This window comes from Garra rufa, chromosome 10 (genome assembly GCF_049309525.1).
Source record: "Garra rufa chromosome 10, GarRuf1.0, whole genome shotgun sequence".
In the NCBI taxonomy this organism is placed as follows: Eukaryota; Metazoa; Chordata; class Actinopteri; order Cypriniformes; family Cyprinidae; genus Garra; species Garra rufa.
In genome coordinates, this window is record NC_133370.1 from 13,363,406 (window position 1) to 13,381,979 (window position 18,574).

An 18,574-nucleotide genomic window follows, 5' to 3' on the forward strand; every position below is an offset into this window, starting at 1 on the left:
AAGCTGATAAAAAAAAATATAAAATAAAAAAAGCTGCGATAAAAATAGCAACAGGTAGCGCCAGTAGCGCACAGTGTGCAACTGTTTCACGTTATTTTCAATCATTTTCATTATATATTAAGTCATACAAGTCTTAATATCTGGGGTTCCCTTTGAAAAAGTGAATGCTTCTATTCAGCAAGGACACATTAAATTGATCAAAAGTGACAGTAAACACATTTATAATATTACACATTTATAACACATTCTAACACATTTATAGTAAATATTAACAGGTTTCTATTTCAAATAAATGCTTCAAAAAAAATTTTTCCTGAGCACCAAATCAGCAGTTTAGATTGTGACACTGAAGACTAGAGTGATGAATGCTAAAAATTCAGATTTGCAATCACAAGAATAAATTGCATTTTAAAATATATTAAGGAAGTTAAAAACTACAAAAAAAACTATATGAAAATGACTTACCCAAAACTTTACAATAGTTTTTATATATAAAAATATGTTTTTATATAATTTAATTAAATTTGTATTTATATAGCAGCTTTTATATATCAGCTTTTAAATAGCTGCTTAATATGCAAGGGTGCATATATTGTGGATTTTTGGCAATACAGTAATCTCATTGCATTTATAATAAGAGTGGCTGTGTTTTGTGGTTTATTTACAGTATAAGACCTGTAAGGATGGGAGTGTGTTGGGAATAACTGTGACAAGAATGGCGATGCTCTCACACTGCCAAACACTTACGCATACCTGCGGATACACCGAAGGTAAGATATCAAATTATCACACTTGATACTTTTAAAGGGATAACTTGCCCAAAAATTAAAATACTGGGATGTCGTTCCAAAACCGTATGACTTTATTTCTAATGGTTTGTGTTTGTTTCAGCTGAGACTATGGTGAATGTGTTAGACTTTAAGAAAGGCATCGGCCTTTGGCACAGTGTTCAAACGGTAATATAAATGACTCCATTTACTGTATGTTGTCATTTATCAGATATGTGACCCTGGACCACAAACCCAGTTAACCCTTAAGTAGCACAGGTATATTTGTAGCAATAGGCAAAAATACATTGTATGGGTCAAAATTATCAATTTTTCTTTTATACCAAAAATCATTAGGATATTAAAGGGATGGTTCGGAGTAGAATTGACTTCATTGCTATGCACTCCGAAGCCCATCTAAATACCCCATCCGAAGTTTTTTTTTACCTTAGTCAAACATTTATGGAGATATTAGAGTTTTTCGAATTGCTTGTTACAGGAGTGAATGGTACATGTGATGTATCTCGCAAATTGCACCACTAAACGTGCAAGTAATCTTACCAAACTTGTACAGTAGTGTAAATAGGTTATGTACTCACAAAACGCTGCATCAGAACATTTGTAAGTCCACCATGAGTGTTTTAAAAACACGTTTTACCCGAGAACTACTAGTCTCAGAAACTACACATGGCGACACGTCGATACATCACATGTACCATTCACTCCTGTAACAAGCAATTTGAAAAACTCTAATATCTCCATAAATGTTTAACTAAGGTAAAAAAAACTTCGGATGGGGTATTTACATGGGCTTCGGAGTGCATAGCAATGAAGTCAATTCTACTCCGAACCATCCCTTTAAGTAAAAATCATATTCCATGAAGATATTTTCTAAATGTCCTACCATAAATATATCAAGACTTAATCTTTGTTTAATAATATGCATTGCTAACAACTTCATTTGGACAACTTTAAAGGGGATTTTCTCAACATTTCAATTTTTTGTTCCACCCTCAGATTTCAGATTTTCAAATAGTTGTATCTCAGCCTATCCTAACAAACCATACATCATGGAAAGCTTATTTATTCAGCTTATTTAAGATTTAAGATGAAAATTTAAAAAAAAAATATTGACCCTAATGACTGGTTTTGTGGTCCAGGGTGACATTTTTTGTAGCCTAACATGATCTTTTTTAGCCTGTCTTTCTTGAAAACATGATTTCTGCTTTTCTCTCTCTCTCTCTCTGTAGAGTGTGTTGAATATGTTACATGTGGTCAGTGTTCCATATGCACTTATGAAGGTGAATCCTCTGTCCTGGATCCAGAAAGTCTGCCAATACAAAGGTACACCTATGTACAAACACATACAGAAAACGTTTATCAGTAGGTGATAGATTTGCAAATTTTTGGTCTCCTGGCTTGTGCTCCTGCATGTTGTAGCCATTTCCTACATGTTCAAAGATCACCTATCACTCTAATCAGAGGCAATGTCTGCTGTATGAAACAAGAGCACACATAGTGTTATACATTATATTCAATAATCAGTCTTTTCCCATGTATGTGTAGCTAAAGTGGCGTGTGTGAAGAGTAGGGATCTACACTGGGCTCTGATGGCCTACAAAGACCAGAGTGACACCAACATGAGCTCACTGCGAATGCTGCTAATCGCTGATGGATCAAACCCCTGTGAGTGTGTTAATGATGAATCAAACCCCCTTGAGTGTGTGTTACTGATGATTCAAAGCCTGTGGGTGTGTTACTTTGTGAATCAAAAGTATATAAATTCTGTGTCTTTCATTCCCAGGGTCGATATCCTCTTGCGACGCATTCCTGAACGTGTTTCAGGGCTTGGGCTTGAGGTCAGAGGTCATATGCCCCTGTGCTGGCTCCCCCGAGGCTCTAACTGTAGCTGTGAGGAGGTATAAATACACTCACACTCTCTGTGCCCAGGAGGCACACATGTGCACACGTCAGTCCTGTGCTGAGGAATCTGTTTTCAGTTTAAACTCATTAAAATGGGAGGTTCTGTCTTTTGTGGTCGCACATCACAAACAACATAAACAGGCCTACGCACTGTTCATGCACACAAACACACACAAAACTATTAAGAAATACATCTGACTCAGATTTTAATGTCATGTAGTGAAAACTTCTTGGTTCTTAATCATTAAAATGTGTTTAATTGTGTTTGTGTGTGGTCGAAGTTTAAATAGTGTTATCAAACGGATATTACTCTAGACTTTGCAATATCGCTATAAAGTCTGGTTCACACTGCCAAGAATTGGCCAAAGAAACAAAAAAGACCGCCTGACCGACTTGTTACGTTACCAACCACTCAGTTAATTTTTTTGTGCCATTTGGAGACTGGTAAATCTGAAATTAGATACATAATATGTGATCCTGGACCACAAAACCAGTTGTAAGTAACATGGGTATATTTGTAGCAATAGCCAACAATACATTGGATGCGTCAAAATTATTGATTTTTCTTTTATGCCAGTAATCATTGGGATATTAAGTAAAGATTAAGTAAAGAATGTTCCATGAAGATATTTTGTATACTTCCCACCGTAATTATATCAAAACCTTTTGATTAGTAATATTCATTGCTAAGAACTTTAAAGGTGATTTTCTCAATATTTCGATTTTTTTTTTTTTGCATCCTTAAATTCCACATTTTTAAATAGTTGTATCTCAGTCCCATCCTAACAAACTATACGTCAATGGAAAGCTTATTTATTCAGCTTTCAGATGACCGATCTTTGGTAAAGCTAGTTGATCATTTCTTTCTCGGAAGCATTCGTTATAGTAGAGATTTGTAAATATGATTTGTAAAGGCAGGTTTCTCAGAAATTGTGTAAATCTAACCAGTCAGAATAAAGGTTGCTGTTTTGAGAAAGTGAGATCAATCATTTATTTAATGCTTTTTTTAGAAAGGGTGCATTAAATTGATCCAAAGTGATAGAAATGTTTTGTAAAAATGGGTTTACTATAGCACATACATTTTTATTCTTTTGAACGTCCTATTTATTCAAGAGTCCTGAAAAATGTTTTACAGTGTCCTCAGTAATATTAAGGAGCACAACCGTTAAAATATTAATATTAAATGTTTATTGAGCACCATAAATCCGCATTCTAAAGGATCATGCGATCAAGTGATGGCTGCTGAAAATTCAGCTTTGCATCACAGGAATAAATTACATTTTAAAATATGTTCAAGTAAAAAAAAAGGTTATTTTAAGTTGTAATAATATTTCACGATATTGTCATTTTTAATATATATTTTTAATTAAGGCGTGACACTGCAGGTGAATAGGGTAAAAAATATAACTAATAGTTATCACCTTACTTACCTACAGTAGTTAATTAACATCTAGAATGTTAGGTTTAAATATGCAAATGAGGCATTATTTAATGAAATATGCGCTAATTTGCATACATTTCTAGTACAAACACCGGATGAAGTCAGTTTCAAAATTCTTGTTTAATTTTCTTGACATCTCATTTTGTCACTTAAAAAACTTGAAAGAAAACAATGTATTTTTTATCATTTTTGGGGGAATAAAATGTATAAAATTATATATGAACAAATCCCTCTGTTTAAACCTTCAAAATATAGACAACAATAAAAATGTAAGTGTTACTGAAGTGGATTTTTATGGCTCAGTGTAGGAGAAAAAACTCATTTTGAGAAAACAGCCTTTAAAAATATGTATTGTAATTCAAATCTATTGACTTAAACAGACAAAGTGCTTTAAAACTTAACAGTGTCTTTTGAGTGTTTTTTTCCCACTAGTCTGAAAAACACTTTATGAAACACCAAAAAGCCCAAAATGTCAAACTTGATAGGTGTATGAAAAAACTGTTTTTGCCTGCAGTGTCTTCCCTTAAATAAATGCAGCCTTGGTGGCACACAAGAGACTTCTTCAAAAATATTTCAAAATCTTACCAACACCAAACTTATTTAACAATAGTTGAATCTTATTAAAATACCATGAGGCTTCTCATGTTTATGCTTTAATGTTTTGTGTTCTTTTGGTGACACATTCAGTGGGATTTTTGTGGGTGCAGATGCCAGGATTTGGTGGTAGAAACTAAATAATGATATAACTTGCACAAACTTTTATTTAGGACTGTGAGAATGCCAAGTAATATTCGCACCAGCCAATCAAACCTCTTTTGTCAGAGGTTTATGAAGCCAAACCACACGATTCCATATTGTTTATGAAATCTGCAAAATATTGTGTCTATGGTAACATAATATTCTGGCAACACATATGGACATGTTTATTCTTGCATTTGTTTGTATGCATGTGTTTTCTCTCAGGCCTCAGGAGGGCAGCTCTAAACCAGCAGGCCGAGGAGTCCTAAGTATGACGAATCTGAGTCACGGGGTCATCAGAGTGGACACGGGAGAGAAGCTGTCTGTTCTCACCCTACAGGATGTGGGCACGGCCATGCCAGGAGGTACATACATTACGAGAACATGAACAAATGAACATCCTTGAAAAAGGGTTTTGATTCAGATCCAACATCTACCTCATAAACAAGCCTAGAGCAGTTCAGCGCTGTTTTCCTCATGTGACCACAGACCTCATCAAACGACTTTATGGCTCTTGTAAAACTGACTTTTCTCCGTCTCTCTCAGCAATGGTGTGTGTTGTTAAACTGGAGGGTGTTCCTCAACTGTGTAAAACCGATGAGATTGGAGAGATCTGCGTGTCGTCTGTTGCCACAGGGACGTCATATTATGGACTTACAGGAATGAGCAAGAACACATTCGAGGTGTGAAAATACATTATAGACTGTATATACACCAAGTTTCTTTATGTTAAGATTCACTGCTTTATTCCAGATTTATCCTTTTATTCAATAAGGACATATTAAAATGATCAAAAGTGACAGTAAAGACTTTTACAGTGTTGCAAAAGAATTCTGTTTCAAACAAATGCTGTTCTTTTGAAGTTTCTATTCCTCAAAGAATCCTGAAATTAAGCAGCAAAACTGTTTTCAACATTCATAATAATAAATGTTTCTTGAGCACCAATTTCTTAAGCAATTTTAAAATGTTTGATGTTCTTAAATATATATTTTTAATCTATTAAGGCGAGACACTGCAGGTGAATAGGGTAAAATAATTAACTAATAGTTATCACCTTACTTACCCAGTTAATTGATTACACTGAAAATTGCAAACATTTTTTGTATTACAAGTTTACTAAAATGTTAAGTTTAAATATGCAAATGAGGCATTATTTAATGAAATATGCGCTAATTTGCATACATTTCTAGTACACAAATCTAAACACTGGATGAAGTCAGTTTCAAAAAACTTGTTTAATTTTCTTAACATATTAGAGTCAAATGTTTTTATAGAGGGGACTTTGGGTATTTCATTTTGTCACTCCATAATTCAGAAATGTATTTTTTTACCATTTTTGGGGGAATAAAAAGTTGTATAAAATCGAGCAAATTAAATATTAACAAATCCCTTTGTAAAAACCTTCAGGATATAGACAGGAATAAAAATGTCAAGTTTGGTGTGTATAAGTGCTACTGAAGTTGAGATTTTTTTGGCTCAGTGTAGGAGACAATAATAATTTTGAGAAAACAGCCTTTAAAATTATGTATTGTAATTGAAATCTATTGACAAAATAGATAAAGTGCTATAAAGAAACACTTAACAGTATCTTTTGGGTGTTTTCTTTCCACTAGTCTGAAAAAAACACTTTATGAAACTCCAAAAAGCACAAAATCTTGACAGGTTCATGAAAAAGCTGTGTTTTTGCCTGCAGTGTCTTTCCTTAAAATACAGAACATTTTTTTAAGTGTAATAATATTTCCCATGTTTAAATACAAAAATATATTTATTTATTTTTACAAATTATTTTTGTTTTTACAAATAAGCTTTGCAGTCTTTAAAAAATTTTTTTACCAACCCTGAACTTTTGAACAGAAGTGTAAAAGATTTTGGCTATTTAATTTATGCAATGATGGAAAAAAATGGCAAAATACATGGGGGGGAAAAAACACGGAAAACTGTGTTTGGTAATCCGCCTTCAGCCCAGTTTTTAATTTTTTTCGGCTTCGGTCAAAAACGTTCATTTCCGTGCATCCCTATCATTTATAGTAATTAGCTGGTTCAAGCTGTCAACAATTTTATGATTAAATGTTGGTAGAAAGTAGAAAGTGTGTGTATCCTGCTATTTAGTGATTGGGTCCTGTCAGTCAGTAAATTATTTTGTGTCTCTATGGTGCAGGTGTGTCCAGTGGCATGTGACGGTGGACTGCTCAGCGATTGTGTATTTGTGAGGTCAGGTCTGCTGGGGTTTGTGGGTCCAGGTGGGATGATCTTCATCTCTGGTACACTTGAAGGACTAATGCAGGTCGGGGGTCGGAAACACAACGCTGATGATATCATCGCTACTGCTCTTGCTGTGGAGCCCATGAAGTTCATTTATAGAGGAAGGTATGTATTAAAAAGAAGGCCAAGGCAATACTCAATCAGTGTTATTCTAAAAAAATTCTTGTTTTAAATCTGTCTCTGCTTGCTGCATTTAGGACGGTGGTGTTCTCAGTAAATGTGTTGTATGATGAGAGGATTGTGCTGGTAGCAGAACAGAGACCAGATTCAACTGAAGAAGAGAGTTACCAGTGGATGAGCCGAGTGTTGCAGGTACACACACACATAACCAAACTCAAAATTTGCATTTTTTTCGTCCTTGCTGAAGACAAAAGTGCTATACTATGCAACAAAGTCACAGCCATGCTAAACATTTTATTTTTAATATATAGTTATGTAGGTGAGGATTTTGCACCAATGAGATTTCGCTGTGGGTGTGGCAACCCACCATGACATGACAAAAATAGAAACCAAACCATTGTATATCACCTGTTGTGGCATCACTCATAAGGACAGAACCTTTGACTCTGGCTGATTTATTGCTATATTGTGTTGTGCCAGGTCTGGACATATTGTAATTCTTTATACAAAATAAAATGGGGATGTAATGATATCAAAATCTCACAATACGGTAATATCTCGAAATGAAGTGCACGGTACAATATTTATTGCAATATTTTAAAAATGTTTTCTTATTAAAAAAAAAAGAAGACAAATGAAAATGTTTCATATGTATTATTATTTTTGCTTTACACTACAGTAGGGAAATAACAGTACTTCTTTCCTAATTTTTACACTTGAAAGAGCTATTTTGAATTTGGACTGCAGTAATATTACCCATTTAAACCGCTAGCTGTCAGCAATTCACACTGCACTTTTAAGCTTTTATTTTGATGGAAAACTCCAGCTTCTGTGAAAACAGACTTACAAAAAATGTGCTTTTATGCTTTTATTTTTACAAAAACCACATTAGAGCTTTTATTTTGACAGAAAACTCCAACTTCAGTGAAAACAGACTTACAGAAACTGCACTTCTAAGCTTTTATTTTGACGAAAACCACAGTAGAGCTTATATTTTGACAGATAACTCCAGCTTTAGTGAAAACAGACTTTTAAAAAAAAGGTAATTTTAAACTTTTATTTTGACGAAAACCGCAGTATAGCTTTTATTTTGATGAAAACTCCTGGTCTCACTACAAACCTAGTGAAATGCTGTAATCATCTGCCGCTAAAATAAAGCATAACTCGATGGTCTTTACATCCCAAATGAAATAATCAGGTTCTCTGCTTTCACTGTGAACGGAGCCTTTCTGAGGCACAGAAAACACCAGATCACGAGCCAAACGCCTGAGAAGTGCACACGCTTTAAAACGCACATCGAAAACAGGCTTGGTGAAGGGATTAAGCTTTCGGTTTTAGTTTGTTTGACAGATACTGTGCCAAAGGTCCAAAATACAACTTTAAAGACATTTTATGTCAGAATAAGAAGTTTAAATATATTTTAAAAACTACACATTTTGTCCAGAAGACCTATCGTTTTATATCATCATGTGGCCACAATAATATCAAGACAGTTTTGCTATTACGATATCGATAATATCGTTACATCCCTAATTTACATTAAGTAAAAATGGCAGTATTTTCTTTGCAGTAATATTAGATGCTAGATGCTATTTATACTACTTAGTGCAAGTGACAGGTATTTGGACCTTAGTATTTTAGTAAATTATAAAACCATATGCAATAATAATAAAGTATTGAGTATAAATTGTCATTTTTTTACTAAAATGACTAAATAGATGCCATCTTGGGACAATAAACCACTCATACCTGTGAGGTACTTTATTTGACACTTTTCGATTATTTCCTTAATTTTATTGAAATTAAATGCTAAAATGTGATGTAAAAATGGAAGAAGAAAGAGTCCGGCCAAAGGTGGATTCAAACTTGGGTCGAAAAAGTCACTGCTACACACTTTGCCACCAACGCCACTGGAGCTGTTATTCAGCAGGTGTCTTTTGTAATGTTGACTAACCCGATCATACATTCGTGGGCAGAGTTAGTGTAAATAGCCTCTGCCAACAAGGCGGACTATTTGCACTTAGTGTAAATAGACACTCTGTAATAAAAAATGTTTCTTGAGCACCAAATATGCATATTAGAATAATTTCTGAAGGATTATATCACATGTGCCTTGCCATTACAGGAATAAATTACCTCCTTGGTTAACATTAGATACTTGTTTCAAAAATACCAAAAAATCTTTTGTTTAGAAATATATTTATTTCAGTTGAAGCTCCAAGTATGGCTTCAGTTGTGTTTTGTTACTCAAGGCTTTAAAGTCACACCTCTGTTCTTTTCAGTGTATTAATTATATGAGTAAGGTCAATAATAATGATTTGTATTAACAATAAAGAGTTCTCTGTCCAAACCTGTGTCTGTGTTTAGGCTATAGATGGGATTCATCAGGTGGGGGTGTACTGCCTGGCATTAGTTCCTGCCAACACCCTCCCCAAAACCCCTCTGGGTGGAATCCACCTGTCTGAGACCAAACAGCTGTTTCTGGAGGGAGCGCTACACCCCTGCAGCATCCTCATGTGTCCTCATTCCTGCATCACCAACCTGCCCAAACCCAGACAGAAACAACCTGGTATACAAGCCTTTGAGTACAAGCCTTGTTATAGAGCATGTGTTTGTGTTACATAAAACATAAGATGTAAATATTATCTGTGTTTGTTGCAGAGGTGGGTCCTGCCTCTGTGATGGTGGGGAATCTCGTTGCAGGAAAGCGAATGGCTCAGGCCAGCGGACGAGACCTGAGTCACATGGAGGACAATGAGCAGGTAAATTCAGAGATTAGGATCTCTAAATGCTGAACAATTTAAGGATTAGTTCACATCCAGAATAAAAATGTCCTGACAATTTACTCACCCCTATGTCATCCAAGATGTTGATGTCTTTCTTTCTTCAGTCTAAAAGAAACATATATGGAGAAAAATCCTAGAATGTTTTCCCCAAAAACCTTAATTTCATTTTGACTGAAAAAATACACAAACATCTTAGATGAGATGGGGGTTAGTAAATTATCAGTAAATTGCAATTATCATTATTTTATTTAAAACAAATGTATTTTATTATTTAATAATACTATTTGTGCACCCCTACAAAACACAACAAACCTGGAGCCTTTAAATTACAATTACAATTTTTTTTACCCCAAACCAAGTGGAAACAGCTAAAATTGAAGTGAAATTGCAAAGTACAGTGGTGTGAAAAAGTGTTGGCCCCCTTAATGATTTTTTTTTTTTTTGTGTGTTTGTCACACTTTAATGTTTCAGATCATCAAACAAATTTAAATATTAATCAAAGACAACACAAGTAAACACAACATGCAGTTTTTAAATGAAGGGGTTTTTTATGAAGGGAGAAAAAGGGTCACAAAAGACCCCACAACAACATCTAAAGAACTGCAGGCCTCTCTTGCCTCAGTTAAGGTCAGTGTTCATGACTCCACCATAAGAAAGAGACTGGGCAGAAGTTGGCAAGAGTTCCAAGACAATGCTGAGCAAAAAGAACATAAAGGCTCGTCTCAGTTTTGCCAGAACACATCTTGATGATCCCCAAGACTTTTGGGAAAATACTCTGTGGACTGACGAGACAAATGTTGAACTTTTTGGAAGGTGTGTGTCCCATTACATCTGGCGTAAAAGTAACACAGCATTTCAGAAAAAGAACATCTTACCAACAGTAAAATATGGTGGTGGTAGTGTGATGGTCTGGGGCTGTTTTTCTGCTTCTGGATCTGGAAGACTTGCTGTGATCAATGGAACCATGAATTCTGCTGTCTACCAAAAAATCCTGAAGGACAATGTACGGCCATCTGTTCGTGACCTCAAGCTGAAGCGAACTTGGGTTCTGCAGCAGGACATTGATCCAAAACACACCAGCAAATCCACCTCTGAATGGCTGAAGAAAATCAAAATGACGACTTTGGGGTGGCCTAGTCAAAGTCCTGACCTGAATCCTATTGAGATAATGTGGCATGACCTTAAAAAGGCGGTTCATGCTCGAAAACCCTCCAATGAGTGGGCCAAAATTCCTGCACAGCGCTGTAACAGACTCATTGCAAGTTATCGCAAACGCTTGATTGCAGTTGTTGCTGCTAAGGGTGGCCCAAACAGTTATTAAGTTTAGGGGGCAAACACTTTTTCACACAGGGCCATGTGGGTTTGGATTTTGTTTTCCCTTCATAATAAAAAAACTTAATTAAAAAATTGCATGTTGTGTTTACTTGCGTTATCTTTAATTAATATTTAAATTAGTTTGATGATCTGAAATATGTGACAAACATGCAAAAACATAAAAAATCAGGAAGGGGAGCCAACACTTTTTCACACCACTGTATGTCTGTAAAACACAAATTCACCTGACCTCCTAAAGGAAAACTTGTATATGTGTGAGTGTGTATGCTTGTCTTTTTTTGCTTATACTGATTATTCTTTCTCTTGTGTGGATTCTAGTTCCTCTTTCTGTCGGAGGTGCTGCAATGGAGAGCTCAGACAACACCTGACCACATACTCTACACTCTCATTAACTCACGGGTAACACACATATATATATTACTTTCCTCAGTTCCCTTCAGCAGTGAGTGTTAAGAAAGTGATCAAAAATCATATTGTATCTGCTAAATATGTTGCACTTGTGATATTTATATTGTATCTCTCTCCTTGTGTTTTTTTTTTCTTTTTTTTATTGTTTTTTTTTATATTTCATTTGTCTTTTGTTTGTTGTTATGATGTTCGGAAAAAAAGCAAAAATAAAATTTTCGAAAAAAAAGAAAGTGATCAAAAATAAAGAGCATTTCTGATTATTATGAGTTCAGGTATGTAATTGTTTTTTTATAAATATGTTTGTGTGTTTCAGGGCGCAGTAGGAAGCTCTCTGACCTGTCTACAGCTTCACAAGAGAGCAGAGAAAATCGCCACTTTGCTGTATGAAAGAGGACAGCTACGAGACGGAGACCATGTAGCATTAGTTTATCCACCAGGTACTTAATTTTATTGCATGAAGTGCAAATTAATTTATCAAATTATTTGCATTTAATTGCATTTCAATATTTGCTGAGAAAAGCTCCCAAATTGATATGGTTTAAGGATAAAGCCAATAAATAGCCAAATTAAGCTGCAAATAAATGATTGCAATTTTTGTTGTCAGAGCACTAGTTAATAAACTTCACACCAGCAATATGCTGAGCTCTGATTCTGGGTAGAGATCCCATCTGTAGTTGTTTTTTTCTGTGGTGCTAATTGCAGATTTCAATAAGTTGTTCTGTAATTCACATTTAAGAGTCACCCCCTCTAATTAAATGATATCACGTTTGCGTAATAAAACAGTCAATTTTGTTAAACATATCAAATTACCATTAATGAAAATTACTAAATGTGGTGTCTTTTTCAGCTTACAAATTTAATTCTGTTTTGTTTGGTTTGTGTTGCAGGTTTAGACCTGATCGCCGCCTTTTATGGCTGTCTGTATGCAGGCTGTATTCCTATAACTGTACGACCGCCTCACCCTCAGAACATCTCCACTACACTACCTACAGTTAAAATGATCCTAGAGGTGAGGACACACACACACACACGCCCTCAGAACATCTCCACCACACCTACAGTTTACATGAATTAAATTATTAGAGAAGTACCTAATAATTAACCCTAGTTAATCACATGTAATACTCAAATTCATATATTCTAACTTATCAACGTGATCCAAACTTTACTGCAAAACCTGTTGAACATGATCTTTTATATTAATATAATATAATAATAATATAATTTATACTTTTTGAGGAAAGCCTTTTAGTATAATTCTAAAAATGCCCTTAAGGTCATGGTGCACGTTTTTTGCTGTGAAATCTTTACTGATATTTATAAAGTAAATTCGGAATTCAGAAGTCAAAAGTTTACATACACCTAGCAGAATCTGCAAAAAGTGTCAATTATTTAACCAAAACAAAAGGGGGAACATACAAAATGCATGTTATTTTTTTATTTAGTACTGACCTGAATAAGATATTACACATAAAAGATGTTTACATATAGTCCACAAGGGAAAATAATAGTTGGAAGCTACAGAAGATACTTACATGTTCCCCAGAAAACAAATTAGTTAAATTTACCCTGATCTTCAAATTCAAAAAGGCTCTTTGCATAATTTTTGCTTCTGAAACATCAGTAAACGTTTAAACGTCTGTAATAGTTGCATATGAGTCCCACAGTTGTCCTCAGTGTGAAAAAAATGGATCTCAAAATCATACAGTCATTGTTGGACAGGGTTTAAATACACAAAAATGCTGAAAAACCAAAGAATTTGTGGGACCTAAAGGATTTTTCTAAAGAAGAGCGGGCAGTTTAACTGTTCAGGACAAACAAGGAACTTGTGAACAACTATCACTAAACAAACAAACAAAAAAAAACTGGATCATTCAGGTAACAACACAGTATTAAGAATGAAGTGTATGTAAACTTTTGAACAGGGCTATTTTTAAAGATTCAGCTATTGTTTTCTCTTGTGGACTATACATAAACATTGTTTTAGTGAAATGTCTTATTCAGGTCAGTATTAAATAAAAAACAACATGCATTTTGTATGATCCCACCTGTTTTGGTAAAATAATTTACATTTTGCAGATTCTGCAAGGTGTATGTAAACTTTTGACTTCAACTGTATGATACATCGGGCTTTTGATGAATGTTTTTATTGTGCATTTCTTAGTCATCATTGTTCTGCATTGCATCTCAATTAAAACTAAAGAGCTTTGATAAAACTAAGCATTAAAATATTCTTACTAAAACATATCATTGGGAAATATAGGGTGACAGCTGGTGTTTATATGATTTTTTAAATGAATTATAGAATGAGACAACACATAAAGCTATGAAAAATATGTTTTTAATGAAAAAATGTGCTGGTATGTGCAGGTTAGTCGTTCAGTGTGTGTTATGACCACCCAAGCAATCTCTAAACTTCTGAAGTCCAGAGATGCATCAGTGGCTGTGGACTTTAAATTATGGCCTCCTATCCTGGAAACAGGTAAGTTTGTGAGGGACATGAGATCTTTGTTTAGAGCTACGCCTGTCAGGTGCTCATCAGAAGCGTGTGTGTGTTTATTTATCAGACGACTTGCCAAAGAGGCGTTGTCCCTTGCTGTACAAGCCATGTGACCCAGACTCATTGGCATATTTGGACTTCAGTGTGTCTACTACAGGCATGCTCGCTGGAGTGAAGGTTAGACTCCTCATACTTGTTACTAATGTTTTTATCTATGGACTACAGATGTGATCATTATTATTATTTAGCATTGATAACAGTATTAAATTAAAATAGCATTACTCTCTTTCTCTGCAGATGTCTCACAATGCAACCAGTGCCCTGTGTCGCTCTGTTAAACTGCAGTGTGAGTTATATCCCTCTCGGGAGGTGGCCGTGTGTCTTGACCCGTATTGCGGCCTTGGCTTTGTCTTGTGGTGTCTCTGCAGGTACAGACCACGTATGCACGCACCTGAGATGCAAATACAGATGCAAACACATGTTAAGCACATTTTTATTTGTTTATTTGTGTGTGCGTAGTGTGTATGCAGGGCAGCAGACTGTTCTGATCTCTCCAATGGATCTAGAGGTGAATCCTGCTTTGTGGCTGCAGTCCGTCAGTCAGTTTAAAGTCCGAGACACGTTCTGCTCATACTCTGTGATGGAGCTCTGCACGAGATCCCTCAGCTCTCTCACTGACTCTCTAAAGGTACACGCACATGTTAAACATCATTTTTGTTACTTAAAATAAAATATGTGACCCTGGACCACAAAGCCAGTTATAAGTCGCACAGGTATATTTGTAGCAATTGCCAACAAAACATTGTATGGGCCAAATATACAGATTTTTCTTTTATGGCAAAAATCATTAGGATATTACAGGGTGGGGCCTTAAAAAGTTTTAAAATGTCTTAAATTCAGATTCTATGGGTCTTAAGTATTTTTGGTCACATTGTCGATAAAATATCTTAAGTCTGATGGACTTAATGACTGTTTACAATCATTGGACAGACCGAAGATTTTATTTTTCTTCCCCATTCTGATGAAAGAACACCGATGAAAATATTGCTTCAGAATAAATTGTTTACACCACTAAAATCTCGGTGATGTGGTACTTTTGTGGGGATATTTTGGGTGGAATATTGTCTCCAGATATGAAAAGTTCACTGTATATTGTAGTAATAAATATCATTCATGACAGTGATGAAATGTATTTTTCTTTTTAAATTAAACACATTATATATATATATATATATATATATATATATATATATATGTGTGTGTGTGTGTGTGTGTGTGTGTGTAATATAATGTAAATTTACAATACATGTTTAGGTCTTTAAAGTTTGTTAGTATTAAAAAGGTCTTAAAAAGACTTACATTTCACTTCTTTAAATCTGCAGAAACCCTGTATTAAGTAAAGATTAGGTTCCATGAAGATATTTTGTACATTTCCAACCATAAATGTATCAAAACTTAATTTTTGATTAGTAATATGCATTGCTAAGAGCTTCATTTGGACAACTTTAAAGGTGATTTTCTCAATATTTTGATTTGTTTGCACTCTTTCAGATTCTAGATTTTCAAATAGTTGTATCTCGGCTAAATATTGTCCTATTCTAACAAACCATACGTCAATGGAAAGGTTATTTAATGAAAAATATAATTTAATGTATATAAATTGGCTTATGACTGATTTTGTGGTCCAGGGTCGCATATAATAGTTATTTTATTTCTTGCATTAGGCAGTATTCTCATGTTCATTTATTTTGACTTGAAGAACTACAAAAACTAACTAAAAATGTCTCCCTCAGGCCCGCGGGATGGATCTGATCCGTGTGCGTTCGTGTGTGGTTGTGGCAGAAGAGCGGCCTCGCGTCGCTCTAACGCAGTCTTTTTGTAAGCTCTTTAAGGACGTGGGGCTGCATCCGCGTGCTGTCAGCACTGCCTTCGGCTGCAGGGTCAATCTCGCAATCTGCCTACAGGTCAGTATTAGCTAGAATATCTGATTTCATGGCCTAATTGCATCCCCAGTGTTCCGTTTTTTTTTCTTTTTATTAATCATGTAACTCATTTAACCTTATATTTTAGTTTTGTATTATTATTTTGCTTTATTTTTCATTTTTTTAATTTACTTTTTTAACATATTTATACATCACATCTTCCTCTCCTCTCCTCATGTAGCCTCATAGGTTGGGGAAGCTTGCTGAGCAGGTATGACTGAACTTTAACTGATCCTCATCATTTCATAGCTGGGTTACTACAACCATACTTAAATGTGGGAGTAAATTCACTAATTATCATCCTGTGTGCATGACTACTTATTTTTACAAGTCAGCTAATCATCAAACATCATCATGTTAACCTCACCTCAAATGTGTGTGTGGGAAATGAAAGCATGTGTATCTACAGATTTAAGCCTGAACAGTGCAAAAACATAAATTATGTTGCATTCACATTTTTGATTAGTTTCAGCAGTTTGCATTATTTTCACTGTTGCATAAATCTATTTATTTTATATTATTTTACAACACAAATATCTCACAACTACATTGGTATGGGAAAATTTCACCTCTTTGTTTTTTATTTACTACTGACCTGAATAAGATATTTCATATAAAAAACATTTACATATAGTCCACAAGAGAAAATAATAGTTGAATGTATAAAAATGACCCTGTTCAAATTTAACATACACTTGATTCTTAATACTGTGTTGTTACCTGAATGATCCACATCTGTTTTTTTTTTTGTGATAACTGTTCATAAGTCCCTTGTTTGTCCTGAACAGTTAAACTGCCCGCTGTTCTTCAGAGAAATTCTTCAGGTCCAATAAATTCTTTGGTTTTTCAGCATTTTTGTATATTTGAACCTATTCCAACTATGACTGTATGAACTTGAGATCCATCTTTTTACACTGAGGACAACTGAGGGACTCAAATGCAACTATCACAGGGGTTCAAACGCTCACTGATGCTCCAGAAGGAAGCACAATGTGTTAAGAGCTGGGGGTTAAAACGTTTTAAATTTGAAGATCAGGGTAAATTTAATTTATTTTGTTTTCTGGGAAACATGTAAGTATCTGCTATAGCTTTTGAAGGGCTAAATGAAAAAAATATGATATTCAGGTAAAATAAGAAAAATGCACACATCTTCATTCTGTTCAAAAGTTTACACCCCTGGCTCTTAATGTGTTGTTTTTATTTCTGGAGCATCAGAGAGCATTTGAACCTTCTGTAATGGTATGCATAAGAGTCCTTCAGTTGTCCTCAGTGTGAAAAAATGGATGTCAAAAAACACTATTCAGGACAAATAAGGCACCCATAAAAAAAAAACTATCACTGAAAAAAACAGCTGTTGAATCATTCAGGCAATAACAAAGTATAAAGAATCAAGTGTATGTAAACTTTTGAATGGGGTATTTATTAATTATTTTTTAATATTTATAAATTCTAGTATTATTTTCTTTTGTGGACGATATGTAAACATCTTTCATGTGAAATGTCTTATTCAGGTCAAGTAAAAAATACCATGCATTTTCTATGATCCCTCTTATTTTGGTAAATATTTTTAAGATTCTCCAAGGTGTGTGTAAATCTTTGACCTCAATTGTATGAAAAAACAAAAACATGCCTTTAGAGTGAACACTTACTGTGCGATGTAATGAGTCTTTATCTTGTATTTCTATGGGATATTAATATCACACAAGCAAGCATGCTGTTTTTGATTAAATGTAAGTATTTAAAAAAAAAAATAATGCATTCATCTAATTGCCCTTATGAAGGTAGTGCATTTTTTTTAAAGTGGCAAATATCGGCCTCTAATAAAAACGTTAATTCCTGTCACTGCTGTGAACTAACCACTGCACAGAATATAAAAATATGAGAATATTCTGTAGTCAGCTGACATGACAGGCTTAAACCAGCCAAGGTACCAGCACAGAAACAAACTCAACAAAATGCCACCTAATAATTCTAATCGACATCCCAGAAAATATTGGATATTGTTTGTTAGTGTTGCACACTAAGCTGTACTACAGTATAGTTCCTCTACCTTCCCTATTCTGCTGATTGGTTGAATCCTTTTTATGCACTTTATATTTGGACACTCTGTTCACTATTAATGTAAGTCACCTTGACAGTAACTCTCTGCCAGATGAGCATGATACCTTATGTTTTGAAGAAAATTGGAGTAAATTTGACTGCCATTTATAAAAGATGATTTTTACGTTTGTGCAGGGAACATCAGGACCTGATCCTACAACTGTCTATGTGGACATGAGAGCACTGAGACATGACAGGCAAGACACACACAC

At 34.7% G+C, this 18,574-nt stretch overlaps 1 protein-coding gene across 2 annotated transcripts in view; it reads left to right on the forward strand.

Annotated features, from left to right (window-relative positions):
• dip2cb (disco-interacting protein 2 homolog Cb) overlaps positions 1 to 18,574 on the forward strand; it is a 55,973-nt gene that overhangs the window by 26,980 nt on the left and 10,419 nt on the right. Inside the window, exons 14-34 of one of the 2 annotated variants that reach the window (XM_073848125.1) lie at positions 668 to 770; positions 892 to 956; positions 2,018 to 2,111; positions 2,334 to 2,453; positions 2,572 to 2,686; positions 5,095 to 5,234; positions 5,416 to 5,552; positions 7,028 to 7,236; positions 7,329 to 7,443; positions 9,619 to 9,820; positions 9,913 to 10,013; positions 11,691 to 11,771; positions 12,094 to 12,217; positions 12,668 to 12,789; positions 14,151 to 14,262; positions 14,348 to 14,457; positions 14,578 to 14,708; positions 14,800 to 14,968; positions 16,074 to 16,244; positions 16,444 to 16,473; positions 18,498 to 18,559. In XM_073848125.1, the coding sequence (XP_073704226.1) occupies positions 668 to 770; positions 892 to 956; positions 2,018 to 2,111; positions 2,334 to 2,453; positions 2,572 to 2,686; positions 5,095 to 5,234; positions 5,416 to 5,552; positions 7,028 to 7,236; positions 7,329 to 7,443; positions 9,619 to 9,820; positions 9,913 to 10,013; positions 11,691 to 11,771; positions 12,094 to 12,217; positions 12,668 to 12,789; positions 14,151 to 14,262; positions 14,348 to 14,457; positions 14,578 to 14,708; positions 14,800 to 14,968; positions 16,074 to 16,244; positions 16,444 to 16,473; positions 18,498 to 18,559 (2,513 nt within the window). The remainder of the gene's footprint in view (positions 1 to 667; positions 771 to 891; positions 957 to 2,017; positions 2,112 to 2,333; positions 2,454 to 2,571; positions 2,687 to 5,094; positions 5,235 to 5,415; positions 5,553 to 7,027; positions 7,237 to 7,328; positions 7,444 to 9,618; positions 9,821 to 9,912; positions 10,014 to 11,690; positions 11,772 to 12,093; positions 12,218 to 12,667; positions 12,790 to 14,150; positions 14,263 to 14,347; positions 14,458 to 14,577; positions 14,709 to 14,799; positions 14,969 to 16,073; positions 16,245 to 16,443; positions 16,474 to 18,497; positions 18,560 to 18,574) is intronic. The other variant, XM_073848126.1, reaches the window with a different exon arrangement.